We start from the raw sequence: 18523 nt of genomic DNA on the forward strand, positions 1-18523 counted from the left end.
CCCTCAGAAAATGGCTTGGCGGGCCGCATGTTGGACAAGCCTGAGTTAGGTTGACTTATATCAGTTACGAGATCTGCCTCACAGGGGCAAAGAAACTTTTTTAGCTTATATTTATACTGTGTCTACCACAATAGTAGGCATAGTACAGTCACAATAGTAGGTTCTTGGGTCTTCAAATACTTCTGGAGAATGATGATGATGATGATGATTTCTGAGGCCCTATCAGGGTTGCCAACTATCTGTAAATTTATAGACAGTCCATAAGTAACAAGCCTAAAATTGTCTGTCCATAAAGTCCATTAAAACTGGAGCCATCTGAAAGAAGCCCTAAGTTTGAGTGAAGCTTGTCAAAATAAGACTAGCGATAAGCCTTGGTGAACAGACAGAGCAGAGCATCGCCACCTGGTGTCTAAGTGAGAGTGCAGGGCTCTGCTCTTTTTCAGGGCTTTGTGGTCCGAGCCCCCTGCTTGTCCCTGGACACATGGGGCACTTTTATGCATGCTCTGGGAGTGGAGGAGAGACACTTTAATTAGATGGATTCCAAGAGCTGTTCTGAAGCACCACGGCTCATGTACCAGCATCCCCATGCTTCGAAATGGTGGGGGGGATGCTTGAACAAAAGTTTGTTAGTTGAGCTTTAATTTAAGCACCTCACTGCCATCTTGAACCATGGGAACACTGATCAACAAAACAATGTGAGGCTGGCTAGAGAGTGGTAATTACCACTGTCCAGCAGACTCGATTAATCAAGTCTGCTCTGATGCACTGTAATTACAGTGTGTTGGAGCAGCCTTGCAGCATGTCTACAGGCACCCATACTGCTGCTACTGCATCTAATAACACTACTCACCTTGCAAGTAGGCAGACAGTAGTTGTTCTTTGGGGTCTGTGCTGTGATGGAGAGAACAAGGCCAGTGGGGATAAGGCTGGGGGGGCAGCACAATGCAGGGTGCAGTAGGGGTATCAGGATGTGGGGGGTGAGGGAGGAGACCCCTGAGAGGAGCAGCCCAGTGTAAAACCATTGCTGCAGTCAAGCAGGGTTGCCAACCTGAGACACTTTTTTTTAATTGACAATCTGCAAATTTTTTACTGACATACACACTTTTTTGCTATGGTTGGTGTTAAATCCCTATATTAGAACCTTGTCTTTGACCAGGGCCTAGAAGGAAGCTTATATTTACATTATGAAAAACATAGGTCAGTACAAAGCTTGGTTGTCAGTAAAAAAATAAATAAATTCCAATTGTCAGTAAAAAACTAAAACAAAAAAACTGTCTTTGGGTGGCAACCTTGGGCATCAGAGCAAGAACTTATACAATAATTTTTTGCAAATGTATTTGACTGTCCCCCCACATCTCTGACCTCCTTCATATGTCATGCTAAGACCAGAAAAAATCCATTTTTTTAATGAAAGTAAAATAGGTCACATTTTACTGGTAAATCAACTGCGTTTATTTTATGACAATTTTCCACAACCCTTAAATGTTGTTCAGCCAAAGTAATCCCTAGCAATGAAAATAATTACTGATACTATAACTGACGTTCTTGTACAAATTTATGATTACGTTATCTCATGAGTCATAATGACAGGATGGAAATTATTTTGTCTCTGTTGCAGGTCCTGTTTTCTTAATATAATCCAGTTTCCACTCCTACATTTATCTCTTCAAGTATCACAAGCGGGACTAATAAACCAAAAACATATTTGAAAATCATGCTACGTTCCTCTTTTTCTGTGGCAATCACATTTTGGATGTACTGGTCAGAGGTAATTCAGATCATAATAGTGAAAATGAGGGCCTGATTCAGAGGCCTCAGTGGCAAAACTCTGGTAGATAGGTGTTGAAAAAGGCTGCTGGTACAGTACTCAGAGTGGTATGTACCTGTGAGGATCTCACAGTGCATAAACCATCTATTGCTCCCTATACACAAGGGTGATCTCCAGATGAAATCATATTGAGGTTCTTTTTCTGGTGGAGTCAGATTAATATAAATATGAAAGTTCTTGTTATAGGAATTGAAACTGCCAGGAACTGAATTGAAAGAGGATTCCCTAGGTTGGATTTAATAAAGTTAATTGAACCAAGGATATTTCATACAAATTACCAACCAGTTCAACTTCTAAAGATGTTTGTTCTTTAACTGCTCATATGTTTCAACCTTTAGCTTCACCTTAAAAGTTTTTGTCTGGGAATTTTCCTTAATTTTTTTCCTTATGGGAAACTGATATAAGGGTAGATGAAGGCAGAATTTAGTTTGTTGTATGGTTCCAGGCTACTATAGCTACCATTTATTGCTTAAATTAGTATTTCACCATGGCTGTGAATGGCCTCATTGTGTTCTGCAGGCACCCATCGGTTCCTGCCTCAGTTGGTAGTGCCATTGCTAGTCCTCAGACAGCTCGGGGATCTGCTTTTCTCAGTGGTGCACGTTAGTCATTGTGCCCCAGATTTGCCTGCTATGTCATGATAATTTCCTTCTCTGGGTTGAGAGACTTTTTTACACCTTCTTTCAGAATGGAAATAAGAAATAGGGCTGATCTAAATTTTAAAAAGTTTTAAGTGTCAACTTATTTTCCTTTTGTGCTGGATTCAAAATGAATCCTTTCCCCATTTATGAAATCAATTTTTTAAATACAAACTTATCAAAACCCTGATTGAAATGGTTATCAGCACTTTTCACTCACTGAAACTCAGATTTTGCCTAAAGAAAATACCTTTTGATAGTATTTCAGGAATAGTATTTCAGTAGCCTGTGGCAGTCTCAGAAACTGGGGAAAATTTTCTAAAAAGCCGATGGATTTTTTTTTGGGGGGGGGGGGGGGGGGTTCATTTTGGGGAAAGACCCTTTTTCAACAACTAAAAAACTTTAATTCAAAAAATATCAACAAGCTTCAGTTGTAAGAGTTGTAAAGAGTTCTGACTGAGTGCTGGGGGAGACAGACACCATGTGTACAAGAGTCTAATTCATACCATTTTCGATGTCCGGTTTTTCTATGGCTGAGTCCTACACCTCAGAAGGCCTTTGAGAGTTGGTGGGCGCTGTCTGGGGGGCTCTGCTCGGTGTTGCCCAGTGGTGCACTTCTTTTGAACCTTTAGTCCACTTGCACATCCCTTTTGTCATTTTTTTGTCCCCTGCATTCAGTTGTTGCTTTCTTCTCTCGCTGCCCCGCTAAGTGGCAGCACTTTGTGATGTGGTAGACGTAGCCCACGGCCCTGAAGGCAACAAATAGGTCTACACCTAAGAAGCCAATGGGAGTAGGAATGAGGCCCTAGTACACTGTCTTATCTGATCCCTTCACCTGGACATCTAGCCATTTGGGTCAGTGGCTAGATTGCATCTGAGATGACCAGCTCAAAGGCTTATTTTCATTGTTCAGAACATATGATTTAGTGTGCATATGTTTCCTTATCCCAGGATGTAACACGCTGTCAAAGCACATGTGCAGAGGAAATTAGAGTGGATTGCACATCTCTGCAAACGTCGTTTTGTAGGTGAAATTTCAGCTCTTGAAATTATATCCAATTTTACGACCATGTGCAAGGGCTTCATCTGAGCCAGATGCATATTCCATAAATTGTTTCTTTTGAAACAATACAGTATCTCCCTCATAAAATTTTTAAAGTTGCACCATTTTTCATACTACATTGTAAAAGTCTGGCTTTACGCACCACTGTAATATAAATTCCTATTTAAGACCCTTTAAGGTACTATACTCCATTAAGAATATTTAACTGAGTAGAACAATACAGTTTTCTTTCTCACCAGAATAGGCAATTTTAGCAGAGATGGGCTAAAGCAGCAGAAGATGTGCTGAAAAATCACTCCCCTGCTCACTGACCAGGAGGACAGGTCCATGATTTCCCTGTCAGAGTATTGTCCACAGCAGCTAGTATAGCCACAACACATGAGATTCCCTGCAGTCCTTTCTGGCCTACAGAATTAGATGATCAGTTAATAGTAAATTTGAGGAAGTGTTTTTCCCTTAGGCCTTTAACTTATTGATCCATAACCATCCTAGCAGACTCCAGGGCATATTTCTGAATTTGTGAATCTCCCAGTTTTGGAGGACCCATCATTATATACACACTTGTTATATTTGTTTGTATGAAAATATAGGAGGCAACTAAAACAAATGAAATGGGTACTGTATTAGCACCTGGATATCTTACAGGTTTGTACTCAAATGCTGAAGTGATCGAAGCCATGGAAGCATCTCCATGGATAGCTGGATGTATTTCAGCAAACAGAGTTTCTGTACTCGGATTGGCATACAACTGCCCCTGACTTGCCTGTGAACTGAAGGGCGTGTCTAACAGGGAGGATTTACCACTAAGGAGCACAAATCAGACACACTGTACTTCTTGCTTCCTCCAGGCCCACAGGAACTATGTTGTAAATACAGACACAAAACAGGATTTTAAAGTCCTTCAGTCCTACATATCTCTGAATGCCTCTTGAAACTTCCCTTTTCTAGAGGCTTCACTTCACCTCCCACTTGGATGCTTTCATGTTAAATCACAAAAGTATTCTTTGAATTGAGTAGGCGAAGCAGCCTTAGGGGTTTATCCTTCTCCATTCAAGGCAAGGTTTTGCAATCTCCAAGCCTGGGCTGCTTAACTCAAGTCTCATCATTACCAAAAATGCCGGCACTTGTAAGATATGTTGGATCAACAACCCTGAAACCTAAAAAACAGCCTGTGCAAGATTTCCCATGCTGCCACGTTATCATGTCTGAAGACTGACTTCAACAGTCAATGGTGTCTCTGGAAAAGCTGCCAATATGGGTTCTGCGTGCAGATCTGGTTTATGTGATAGGGACACCTGTCCTCCAGCAACTGCACTGACATCCATAGCTCATAAAAGCCACCAAACAGCTGTCAAAAGTTAACAACTTTCAATCAATAAAACTTGGGACAGTTGAGAACCAGTGACCTAGAGGTGGCAAGCATTATATTTTATTGTAGATCCATTCAGCCATTCCAAACCTCTTTGGGCTTTATTTTTTAGATATTTCCATGCGTGGATAGATGTGAACTATAAAGCTGAACTGTTTATTTTGGAAGTATTTGGATAATCATTTATCCATGAGCAAAATACAGATGCAGGAATTCTAAGTTCCCCTCAGGGTATACTGAACATTTTAAAATCTTCACCAAGACTTCCTTTCTGCTAAGCCATCTAATATGTATTTGTGGGATCATCTAATGTATTAGCCTCTAAGGTAAAGCTCTACACATGTTCCTCTAGCATATATTTTACTCTACTTTTTTTTTTTTAATCTCTCTCTAGCACCTTATTCTTTGTGTAAATACTGACATCTTCTGGTCAGATATGAAGCTGTGCTACAGAGAATTGGAAAAGGCAGTGCCGAAGTGGTAGAACTTTTAAGAATAATTGAAACTGTGATTTTCGACTCAATTTTCCAGTATCCTGGGTTATTCCAGGAAAGTGGAGCTTTGTGGTAAAGAAACTGATGGCTTGAATCACATGGTTCATTTTATTTTCTATCTTTTTCCAAAATGGGTCACAGATATTAAAGCTAGAGGGGCCCATTCTGTGTATCATGCCAAGGTTCAAAATTGTGTCATGTTCCACTAGTTGGTGTTATACCTTGACATTCCATACATTCACTTGGCAACACACTTTCAAGAAGATTGTAAGACAACCAACCAATAAGGTTTGGGGAGTCAGTGATCAAATCTGGTTCCTTAAAATGATAAGATGCTCTAGGTGTTTGTCCCTTATAATTGTACGTGAGGCATTGAAATGGCAATTTTGGGAATTCCTTTGGTTAACAAGTCCCTGGAACACAAGAGATTGGACTTAGTGGCTCAGAAGTCCTATGTTCCTACATTGCAATTCATAGACTTTTCCCCTGTTATCCCTGTATTGAACCCAAGTAACTTGTACTGTAGTAAAGAGTGTCTCCAGAAAAACATGGTCATTCCATAGTTCATTTATGTGAAACATGCCACAATGAGCCTAGCATCAGTTAGATGGAGGACAGCAATTCTATGTTGCAAAGGCTTAAGATTTCAAAATATCACTTCACTGAAACAAGCTATAAATACATTAAATAAATAAATAGATAAATAAATACATTCTCCAAAAAAAATTGAAAATTATCATTTGGGATTGATAGAAATATTCCAGTTTGGCTTTAGTGTTTTCTATTATAATATGTAATATAAAACAAAAACTGTGTTTTCAAAATTAAAATCATTTTATAGATGTTGAAACATGACATTTGACACTGTTAGGACATTATTTCCTAGTTTTACTCAGAAACTAAAATTTCTACATTATTTCACAATGTGTTTGGATTTTGATGAAACTGCATTTTTTGTCAGGAAAAGGTCCGATCAAAGTGTTTTTCAAAAAGCTGTCTTTAACTGCTGGATTATAATAGATTTGCTGTGATCTAATTCACAAATCAATCTCTGTAGTGTAGGAAAGATAAAGCTCAAAGCTATAGGTTCAAATTACTTGAATTTTTTCATTTATATTGTTTGGGTGTTGCTTTCCTAGAGATTCTACCCAAAAAATGCAAATGTTAGTGTGGAAGGGTGGATATGTCTCCCCAGCTTCACTCAGAGCTCGCCTGCCATGTCTTGAGATAGAATAAATAATAAGAGTTATTCCCTGAGTGAGGTGAGATACCATTGACCACCCAGATAGAATTTAACAAGATGTCCCATTTATTGAGTGATAGTTACAATGTATTAACTAGCTGTGTTTATTGCTCATTAACAGGGAAGTGGTTTCCTCACCGTCCTGCTGAGTGGTGCTTGTTGCTCTTTAATAGGGCTGCGGTTCCCTCACTGCTTTGCTGAGTCTCCCATGACCTTCTTGCCCTGATTCCCTTCTCTAATGCTTGCCTTCCAGGTTCCCTGGACCTGTCTTCGGCCACCCTCGCTGCCTGTGACCCCTCGGGTAAGTAGCCCGCCACTCACCAGTCGGCTGGTGAATTGCAGTCCCTTGGGTTTACGTGTTCCTGTTTTGCCCATCATCCACTGTGGACTCCTTTCTCTCTCCCAGAGGGCAAAGTCCTGTCCCTCGCTGTCTGCTTTTTAAGCATAGCAGCCGCTTTTATCTCCCTTATCTCCATCCGGTGTGCCAATCCTCGTCTGCTGGGTCCAGTCAGCAACCGACCTTGTCCTTTTCATGACCCTGTCCCCTTTGGCAACCTGAGTCCCATGACTTTCCCAAGTAACAGGGTTTCCATCAACACCCTGTTACAGTTATAAAAAATATATACTAGGGGAAACTAGTTTTAATGCTGTTTTTAAATGATTTGAAGAACTAAAATTGTTTTTTGGATACAGTGGGTCTATGTGCTCTGGCCAAAATTTGTAAAAATGGACCCGTAATTTCAGGATTTAGGAGATTAAATGACTTTATTTCTAGAAGAACTGAGCATCCAGTAGCACCCATTACTTCCTAATGAAATAAATAAATACCACTAGGTGCTTGATACTTTGATAGTTTGAAAATCAATATTTACCTATATGCATAAATATGGATTTAAGAGTTGCTCCCTGCACATCCCTAGGGTCAGCTCAGCCAAGGGGAGAGGTTTGATAAAGCTGCAAAGAGCTAAGTTTCTTGTCTAGAGAAACCACCATGGTGCAGAACAACTTATGCTAGATCAAGGTTGAAAGCTGCTGCATGGACAGGATAGTCTGCACACACAGGAAGTTTGGCGTAAGAGTGATGCCACTCCTAACAGAACCCCATTAGCAATCCAGGTCCCTGACTCTCCTAAAGGTAGGGATGCCCCAGATTCTTATGAGTTTTCCCACAGCTGAGCAATTACTACAAACCTAGATCATTCCTATAGAACTTGTGCACTTCACCCAAATGTTGGTGGATTGCACGTTGCAGCAAATTGCAGTCACATTTCTATAGCTGCACTTCTCCTTCCTGTCACCGGCTGAACTTCATAGCACAATTCAGACCTTTTATCAGCCACTCTAAGTAGCTACAAGTGACTCATGCTTTATGAAAGTGCACTGTGCCCTGCATCAGTATGTAGAACTGCCATAGTAATTCAGTGGGGTTTTTTCTTTTTTTCTTTAATGATAACAGCATCCTTAATAGGAGTTCTGCCACTCTTTTAACCAATACAGGGTATTATCTATGTCTTGTCTACATGAGAAAGTCTCTCTGTCACACAATACAAAGTCTGATACAAGAACAAAGCTCTAACACATGTATTTTAAATCTATTCAGTGTTGTGTGTGGCAGGTCAACATAGCACTTAAGAAACAATCAGAAGCTTCTGTATAGTTGTCAAACTTCAATATTTTGATTCTTTTCAAGTGCCCTTTAAAAACAAAACTTGTAGAACATATAAACATATGGAATTAGCTTTAGCTGCCAAAAGGAAAGGCATTCAAAGTTAAGGCTCAAGGGATACCACTAACACATGTCATGACTTAGCATCTTAAAGCTAGGTACAGAATGTGGATGCTAAATCCTATTGATATATTTTTTATGGGTTTTGGTTGTCAGAATTCCATCATCTACATCTTTGTTTTTTAGTGTGCTTCCCAAATGTTTTAATAAGCTTTTGACCACACACAAAGTGTTTATTCTAGGGTAAGGAACTGCCAGGGCAACTGAAGTAGGCACAGGCTAGTATTTGGTATACTGTCCTCTTCTTCCATATGCCTCACAACTGTGCACTTTCTGCTTATCTAGCCTTATTGCTTACTGCACTGTCCAGCCCTCTTGACACTAACAGTGCTGCTAACCTTGAGTAGTTGCTTGTGTGTGTATCTTAACACACACACGTCTCCTAACACACTCTTCTGTTTTAAAACTGATTCATAAAGACACTACCCATTCCTTCAAGCTTTGACTTAAGGCTCACTTCTGATGCAAGTGACCAATAATGCTTATAATGGCCAGACTGAGAAGGAGCAAGTAGCAAACTTGAATAGGAACTGTTTTTTCTCACCCTATGGATTTTCACAGCTTTCACACTTTTTTAAGCATCTCAGTGTTGAAAAATTGAGATGCCAAACATTTGAGATACAATCATGATAAGGACTTGAATACTTTGAATTTGTTCTTTAACTTTCCAAAATAAAAAAAACTAAAATGAAACTTTGGTTCAAAATATTGAAATAGGACATGCTGCATTTTTGTTTCAGTATAAATTGGGAGATTCATTGAAATCAATCATTTTTTAGAGTACTTTAGGTTTCAACAGATCAGTGCCTTCACAGAAGAACAGGTGCATCATAACATTTCCAACCAGCTCTAATTAGGAGTAAGTGATGTGTGTTCCTGTTTCTTTTTTCTCATATATACAGGCTTGTCAAATGACTTGGAGCCATCGAGGTGTGCACGTAGGCTTAGATTTAACTGCCTGACTGATTGTTGTGCCCTCACCCTTTCCTTATATTCCCTCATTCTCTTACGTAGTACCTCTTGTTTCAGATCAGGCTACAAATGATCTGGAGGCAGCGGCTAACTTTCTATATACTGCTCAGTAAAACTGGCCCCTGGTCCTGATTGGGGTTCTCTGATCACTACAGCAGTGTAAACAATGTATGATTTTATGGTTTACTTGTACTACTACAGAATTTAGCTACTGCGTGCTTATAATGAATAGCTCCTCACTTGATAAGGAAGGATGGAGACTAGACCTCACAGTGACTTGGACCGTTAGCTTGCAATTACAAGCATTAGAAAAAATAATTTAACACTGAAGACTCTTCATTATTAGAAGGTGCTTGTGGAGTTTTGCTTTGTTTTAGTATTTTGTTTTTCTTTTTTTGGTATTTAGTTGAGTTCCTAATTGGGACCCAGATATTTGAATGGCAAGCCCTGCAGTTGTATCACAGCACCACTGGAGGGTAGCAGGATTCAGCATTCTGATCCACTGTGGTTTGAGGGGATTGTCTTCATTGTGCCCAAGTTCAATCCATCCAAACCTGATTCCTTGACTTGTGGGGAAAACAAACTGAAATGCTTCCTAGAAGGTCTACATCCTCTTCCTTTCTGTAAGATGCAAAAGTAATGGTTCCTTGCAAAGGGTTGTGAGAATTAACTCACTAATATTTGAGGCATTTGAACACAAACATCTGAACAGTAGCCACTAGCTGATGCTGCAGCCATGCCTGAGAAAAGAGCAAGTAAGAAAAAAGGTATACCTTCATTGCAACTTTAGCTTAAGCATTGCCCCTAACCCTTCTTATCCATAAATGAAACCCTCTCCCCTACAAATGGTCTTAAGGGTGCTTGGAGCCCAGGCTAACACACATGAATGATGGGTTGGGTTTCAGCCTGACCTGATAAATTGGTTGTTAGCATTAAGCATACAGGCTTACTATTCCAAAACTTCACCTGGGCCATACCTTCTTATATCTCCTTCCTTACACTTGCACTCCTTTGTATTTTAACACTACACATTACCTGCTTAGTCTCTGTTGCATTTCTGCAGCAGTTGAGGAAAGATGCTGTCTAAGAAACCCTCCTCCACTGCTGTTGGTTAGCTAAAAGCTGATATCACTCTTCTTATAAAGCAGTGCTGTGATGTCAGTAAAGGTCAGAACATGGGGAAAGGTACCCCATATGATATATTTATGCTTAGTTGTCAGGAAAGGAATGGGCATAGAGGTTGGTTAGGTATGCTGTGAATCGCTTTGTTCTTCACTAACTGAATTCTTTAGTAACATTCCCGTTTCCTTCATTCAGGAGGGACTCAAAAGCATTGTTTTCATGTCACTGCCACAGTCAGCAGCCCAGTGTTAAATGAGAGAGGGTTCAATGCACCACAAAGCACCATGCAATATCATGCCAGATATCCATCCCAGCACATGGATTAGTAAAGCATCATACCATTTCATGGACCTGGTAGGCACAAGATCAGATGTTCTGCCCATGTTAAGCTAGCCTGGTCTAACTCTGTTGTGAAGACATCCCCTACATCTTTGAGTGGGAAATGGTCCAGTAGACTGTCCTTAAGTAAGAGCTAAGAGCTTTCTTAATGAGGCTGTTCAAGGAGGGAGCAAGGGCAGGGGTGGGGGGAAGCAGGGGATGTGGGCAGGAATGGCAGAGACTGGACAAGACACATGTGAGGGGTAGAAGCTAAAATGAAGAGGAAGAAGAACCCCATGTGACTTGGAAAGGAATATAACTTAACTTTTAAATCAGCTTGCTAAAAATTTTTCACGTATATATTTATGAGATCAGAGAGAGAAGTCTTGATTTCAAAATGAATTACTCATGTACAAATTCACTTGGTACCATACCTGTTGGAGTGGTTGGGGTTGGGATGAATGGCAGAGAAGCGTGTACAGGTTACTTATATTCTTTTGAATGTAGCCCATGTGGTTTGGGTATATACTCCCCTTCTCCAATTGAAAGGGATTGTTAGCTGGCAGGTGTGCTGTGGGTGGGGGCTGGGGAAATGCAGACCGCTCAGTTTCCCTCCCTCCCTATAGAACCAGGCCAGGACAGTCAGGGACTGAACTATATACACATTTATTTACATTAACTTATCACAAGGGAAAGGAACATGAATGTAAACATATGTACAATATATATATATATTTATAAGACATCTAAACAAGCAACATAAACAATACTTTCTGGGTAAATGACATAAAACCTTAGACCAGTGCTCCAGATACAGGTAAGTCACAGGTAATTATTTGATCTGAAACAGATAAACCCCAAAGATAATCTCAATCCCGAGGGGAAACCCCAATGCCCTTGGACTTTTCCTAAGCCCTACAAAGAAGCTGGTAACTTTAGGGGGGCCCTCCCAGTGGAACCTCCACTTTCAGGAGCCCTTAACTAACCAGGGGGGACTCCCCCTCCCCTGTGGGAATCCTCTTTTCCCTGTAACTCACGGCTCCCAGGCCTGGAAGGTGACCCTCGTCCTCTGCACCAGGCTGCTCTTTCGCCTGCAGTGGGCTTCAGGGGGGTCGCTGTCCCCTGGAACAGGGTTCTTCTATGCAGGGCTTCTGGGACCTATGGCTCGGACCTGTCTGCTGGCTCAGTAGCCCGATCACTGTCTGGCTCCCTAGACTCAACCTTTTGCTATGGGTTGGAGGCCTGGGCTGCCTCATGCAGCACCAGGCTTGGTCCGCTCCCGGACCCTCTGTGCAGCACCTCCTGCACTGAGCTCCCAGCCTTGTTCCAGGGGTTGAGGACCTGAGCTGCCCAAGCTCTCCAAAGGTCCTACTCCATGCACCGGCCTGTGCACTGTGTCTCTGGCTGTACACCAGAGGTTGCAGACCTGAGCCACCTCACGCAGATCCCAGGGTCTGGATGCTATGTGCCATGCTGCACACTGAGAGCCATCCACCGTTCCTCGCTGATGGAAGTCTTCAGGGGTGCTTCCGGGCTACTGCTTCGCCCTGCTGAGCAGCTCTCCTCAGCTTTTCTAAGCCCCGCTCTTCTCTCTCCCAGATGTGTTTCCTCATGCTGGGCACGCAGCTCCTTTTATACTCTCCAGGGCTCCGCCTCTGAAGTCTTCTGGACCTGAGTGTTGCAGTCTACAATCAGGTCCAGGGGTGGGGGTGAACTCCTCTACCCCTCCCTTCAGGACAGGACTTAATCCCTCTTGCTGCCTCCTGATTGGTGGATGGGCTCCACCAATCAAAATTGCAAGATTTCAAGCCTGGGACTTAACCCAAGCTCCAAAAGGCAAGCCTGATACATGAAGATGCAGTACACACCCTCACAGCATTGGAAGAGAGCTTCTTTTTATTATTGAAATGACAGGAAACTGCCCTCCTCTTGAACACCCAAGAGGAATGATACAGATGATACTTGTTACGTCTCAGCTCTGTGTTCTCGGGCAACCCTGGCACAGGGTGCAGTCTGTCTGACTCGCAAGGAATTCTCCCTCCCCTCCTCTACATAAATGAAACTGATTAAGATGCAGTGAGAGACACACCTAAGACCCTCCAGATAAGGGTGACCAGAGTGAAACAACTGCCCTAGGTCTCATTTGCATCCGAGATGGAACCAGCTGACCATTCATTTACATGAGAGATGGAGAACAGAAAGCCTGAAGCAGAGACTGCAATGAATTCTGGGACCAGAGAAGCAGGGGAGCACTGCATGATGGGGAATCTGTGCTCCAAATGTTAATCAACCCATATTCACACACACCCAGCTCAGCATTTATCAGACCAGTTCTAATCTGGATTTACAAAGGACTTCCCCCCCCCCCAGACACACACACACACACCTCTAAGTTTAATAGGCATCTAGGGCTGTACATTCCCCGGTCCCACTATGGGAGGCCTATTTAAACTTGATTGACTAAAACTCGGTTGCCAGGTTAGGGAATGCTGAGGCAAGAGACCGAGTCAGAGGGGGTATGGGCAACATTTGAACCATGGTAAAGGGGTTCATCACAGCGTCCAGCCCGTTGGAGCCCTAATCCCAGGTGTTGCCATACTTTTCCCGAGACGACTGGTGGAAGTCCTCTCCACAAAAGGTTATGAGCACCCCAATAATTGTCTTAAGTCTGTTAAAAGACTATAGTAAGATCTGGAAAAGTCATGCTAAGCTGAGGCTTGTTCACTACAAGTGAAAATCCAAAATCCTGATGCTGCAAGCTATCTATTGTTTCTGAAGAAACCATGAGATATCCCATCAGTATATCTGCCACCCATAGGAATCTCAAGCTGGCTCCCAAGTATTTGGGTTACTCCCTAATCTTAAGTGTTTCCTGATTATCAATCAGTTTCCTGAGATGGTCCAAACCAGATAACCCCTTGTCAATAGAAAAGACAATGATTTACACTACTGAAGGTGCTTCGAAGCAGCTGAACTGAGGGTATAAAAATCTGTAAGTGTGTGTGCTGCTAGAAGAGAGAAGAGGAAGAGGAAAAGGAAGGAAAAGAAGTAGAAGCAGGAGGAAAGAAGGAGAAGAAGAAAACCCCTGTGCTGACACCATCCCCTGTCGTTCTTGGGACGCTGGAAGAACAGATCATCTCTCCCTTCAAGGACTGTGCTACAGACTGTGCCTGTCAGCTTTGCAGCCTGAGTACCGTGGACTAGGTGAGATCCCAGCGTTCTCTGTCTTCTTTCTAGGCATAAACTTCTGAACCTGAACTGTATCAGTTAAGCTTGAGCTAAGTTTCCCCAAATACTTAGTGAAACCAGGGTAGTACTGTCATTGTTGGTGTTTGTTTTTCTTCTGTATGTTTATTACTACTAGTACTATTATATATTTCATATGCTTAGCAATAAATAACTTTTATAGTCAAACTGGTAGTAACTGGGTATATTTTTCCTTCTCTGCTTCTCTTTCCTCCCGTGCTCTGCAGCAACGCTTCTTTTACCTAAGCTAAAGATCCCTGTGAAGCCCAAAAATACTGTGGGGTCTGCTCATGAAGAGGCCAAAGATTGGGATGTGCTGAGTTTGAGACATAAGGGGATCAGCTTGTACAGGCTGATTGACCCAGTTTGACTCAGGCGTGCCCTTATGAACTGAATGCTGGTCCATGAGGGTGTCATCTGGACACCCAGCCGGATTCAGAGGGATTCTGTTTACCAGTGTGCTTGTGTCTGACTGCAGTTTATTGTTGCTCTGATGAACTGATTCTTGGCATATGAGGGTGTCAGCCTCTCCATGCTGATCAACCCGGCTGGGTCAGGCGTGTCACATTAATTTGTGTGTGTATGACTGATTTGGTGACTGGAGGAGCCCAGCCCCATTGAAACTGAGTCCTGCAAGATAGCTCCATTGGGGGTGAGGACTTGCAGAAGGGAGAGATACAGCTCTGTATAGTAACACAAGCAGCACATTGACAGAATTACCAAGACCCTAGAAACGTATCCCTAATAAATGAGCACACCCCAAAGTAATGGGCAAATCTGGTAACTAACTAGATTATTGCATGGGGCACTGATCTAGGGGGTTGATATCTACCAGAGGCATAATTAATGAGTTCTGTACCCCAGGGGAAACTCCCCTGTAGCCATGATAGCAGGAGGGGAGAAGATAGGGGGTTTTGCCAAGCATAGGAGAGCTGGAGAGAGAGGGAAGAAATAGGATGGTCTTACCTGCCTAGGATATCCCAGCAGTTAGCTCCTATAGCCAGGTGATGCAGATCTACTTCAGCCTAGCTTCTCTGGCCAGGCAGTGCAAGGTTGCTGCAGCAAAGACTGGCAGGTGTGGGGAGTGCCATTCTGGTATCCCCTCTAAGTAAGCACCCAGAACTGGTGCCCCGCTTACCCTCCACTAATTACACTACTTGTATCTACACATTTCCCTCCAACTCTAGCTGTATCACTTGTTCTGCTTTACAAACCTAAATCTCTATATTTCTGATGCTTCTTCAGTCCCATCTAACTGCAGTCTTAACTAAATTCATATAGTCAGTGTCTTCATCTTCTTCTCACTACTTTTCTTCCCTGAATTGAACTGTTTCACTATTCTAAAAAAATATTTCTAAAAATCTGCTGCTTCCTCCCCATCCAACTGTTAAAACCTCACCTTGTACTATGATGCTTTCTCTCCAACCTCCTGTCTCTTCAAAATAGTAATTGTTCAATTTGGGATTAGTTTAGCCCTTTGTACATATCTGCTTGATTTGCAATCTAGTGGAAACATAAGAACATGGTTGCACCTGGTGTTAAGAGATCTCTTCCTAGGGCGAGCTGGCTGCAAGGGAATAGGCAGCTGGAGACCGGTGGCTACTACTGCTTACCACAGGGCAAAGCCTGATTCAAGCAGCAGGAAGCTGCTAGGACAGTAATTCCAAAATCGCATAGCAACCAGTCATTAGGTGCTGAGCAGGAACCCCTGTAGGTGGTTAAAGAGTCACCTGATCAGAAGGGGGGGTGGGCTTGAAGCATATAAGCACAGGACGTGAGCTGGCCAGGCAGTCTAGGCCTGCAAGCTGCTGGCTGAAGAGCTCCAGGCCAGGAAGACTGCAGAGGGTTGTTAGGCTGACTTTAGAGCTGCCCTAAGGACTGCAACCTGAACACTGGTGTCTTAGAGAGGAACACAGCCCTGAGTGAGGGGAAGCCTTGCTGCAGACAGTGAGCTATTGTTATCATCATTTTCTATACCTAGAGCAGGTTATGTTTGTTATAGCTAATGTGCTTGTTCCCATTGTTACAGCTTACAACCGATGGTTTGGGAGTGCCTGAAAGGGGAGTGAGTGGAGGCCACGGGGCAGTGCCTAGGGGTTTAACCTTCAGTGGGGCATCTGAGGAGTGTATTGGTGGCTTAAGTCACAGTGAGGTGCCAGGGGTGTGCTAGTGTTTAGAGCCTACCTAGGGGCCTTGATTTGGGGCATACCATAGGCTTATGCCTAGGGGGAAGTTTAAAGCCCAGGAAGAAGAAAGAAAGACTGAAATCTAGCTTGGGCAAGAGCCCTGGGGCCCAGTACCCAGGAAGGGCAGAGCCAGGGTCAGAGGGCCCTGTACATGAATAGGATGGAGGCAAGGGCTAGGGGGCCTGTGAGCTGAAGCAGGATGGGTGAGTATATTGCCCAGGATGGGGAAAGGACAAAGCTGGATTTAGGCAGTCATGGGCTGGAACCCAGAAGCCAGGTCAGGCATAGTGGATCTAGGCTAAGGAAACTAGCAAGAAACTGGCTAAGTTTGCAGATGACACCAAACTGTGGGGAAGTGTGGTTACACTGGAGGATAGACTGAGGAGTCAAGCTGACTTAGGCTTACAAAGTAGGCAGATGAAAACCTAATGGCCTTCAACATGGAGAAATGCAAGGTGCTCCACCATGGGTGAAAGAACCTACATGATGCCTATAAGCTTGGTAGTGCTTCACTCACTAGTAGTATGTCCAAAAAAGACTTGGGGGTCATTATTGACCACAAAATGAATATGAGCCGCCAATGCAATGCTGCAGCCGGTGAAGCAAATAACACCCTGGCTTGCATCTACCGATACATCTCAAACAAGACCCAAGATGTCATTCTCCCGCTGTACTTGGCTTTGGTGAGGGCGCAGCTGGAGTACTGCATCCCATTTTGGGCTCCACACTTCAAAAAGGATGTGGAGAAGTTGGAGAGAGTCCAGAGGAGAGCCACATGCATGATAAGAGGTCAAGAGAGCAGGCCTTATGAGGAGAGGCTGAGAGACATGGGACTCTTCAGCTTGGAAAAGCGTGGGCTCAGAGGGGACTTGGTGGCAGCCTATAAGTACATCAGGGGTGTACATCAGGACCTGGGAGAACAGACTCCCCCCAGAAGCACCTACTCTGGAGATGTTCAAGTTGCGTTTGGATGCTTATCTTGCTGGGGTCATCCAACCCTAGCTGACTTCCTGCCCCTTGGGCAGGGGTCTGGACCCAATGATCTTGCCAGGTCCCTTCCAGCCCTAATGTCTATGAAATCTATGAGATGAAAGGGGCTGAGACCACAAGGGTATAGAGGCCTGAGGTGGCCTGATACTGGGTTGGGGCCAAATGTCCACTGAAGCAATTGATTGATAACTCCTGTGAGGCATGAGCATGATGTAAGGGGTGATCAGAGCCATGTAATTAGCCCTTGAGGCTGAGAACAGAGACACTTTTGCTCAGGAGCCTGAGATCAGGCTTGGGAAGCCCTGGGACAGCCTCCCTTTTTCTAAAAGATAACATCAAGGTAAGGCAGGAAACTGAAGAGGAGATTGCCCTCCTGGTTGTCTTTGGGCAAGTGTTGCAGAGGCTCCAGGGGCATCATGGACCCCATTACAGTAGCCTCCTGGACCCCAGTGAAGTAATCAAATTAAATCAAGCATGTGTTCACATGTTAGCCAGATTGGTGGTTAAATGTTAAGTTTTCTGGAGCTGTGTGTTCACCAGAAAGTCCCAGAAAAATGAACTGCAGCCTCTTACTACAGTTGCTCTCAAGTTCATTTGTGATTTCTTTTTTTGCTTGCAGTATGCTCTTGTGAAAGAATGTTGCTGTGAAGGGCTGGGGTTCTATAATAGCATTTCTATTCCTTAACTGGTCATCTACTGTCTCTTTTAAATTCTCCTTAAACAGACCCAGAGACCACCAGCTTAATGGAGAGACCAGTTAAATAATAAGCAATCATTTTGACTTGACCAAGACTGAATGAAATAATACATGTGAAAAATGTATCGCTGTAACTGAATACATTTTTTCAATCTTATCTATTCCAGTTTTTATCTCTCTCAATCTTGTCCCTCAAAATACTTGATGCTGAGCTTAATTGTGCATTTACATTAAGGGTGTGTTTTCTAAAAGCTGTCTACTTTGGCCTAAAATTCCCAATGATGTCACTAGGAGCAGAGATAGGCCAAGATTTTGGTGCTTTTGAAATTCCTACCCTAACTACTCTATGCAGGAGATTGTGTGGTCCTGTTACTAAAACAAAAGTGCTGGAAGAAATGAAGCTTCTGGCTTGCCACCCTGATAAACCACTGATTCACTGAGACCTGGAATAAATCACTTGACCTCTGTTCTTTAGTTCAGCCAATTAAAGTGAGCAACATGAAGAATTTAAGTGGAAACCAGATGCTTTATATCAGTTTAGTGTTCTGGTGTTAACTACGTATGTACGGGC

The 18523-nt window shown here is 43.0% G+C and overlaps 1 protein-coding gene and 1 long non-coding RNA gene across 2 annotated transcripts in view; one reads left to right on the forward strand and one right to left on the reverse strand.

Annotated features, from left to right (window-relative positions):
• LOC112550948 overlaps positions 1-7139 on the reverse strand; it is a 20505-nt gene extending 13366 nt beyond the window's left edge. Inside the window, exon 1 of the long non-coding RNA XR_003095033.1 lies at positions 6957-7139. This is a non-coding gene — a long non-coding RNA (uncharacterized LOC112550948). The remainder of the gene's footprint in view (positions 1-6956) is intronic.
• The window catches only part of LOC112550947, a 72773-nt gene that overhangs the window by 21612 nt on the left and 32638 nt on the right, over positions 1-18523 (forward strand). Inside the window, 1 exon segment of the mRNA XM_025208981.1 lies at positions 6889-6936. Within this exon segment, the coding sequence (XP_025064766.1) occupies positions 6889-6936 (48 nt within the window).

This window comes from Alligator sinensis, unplaced genomic scaffold (genome assembly GCF_000455745.1).
Source record: "Alligator sinensis unplaced genomic scaffold, ASM45574v1 scaffold371_1, whole genome shotgun sequence".
Taxonomy (NCBI): Eukaryota; Metazoa; Chordata; order Crocodylia; family Alligatoridae; genus Alligator; species Alligator sinensis.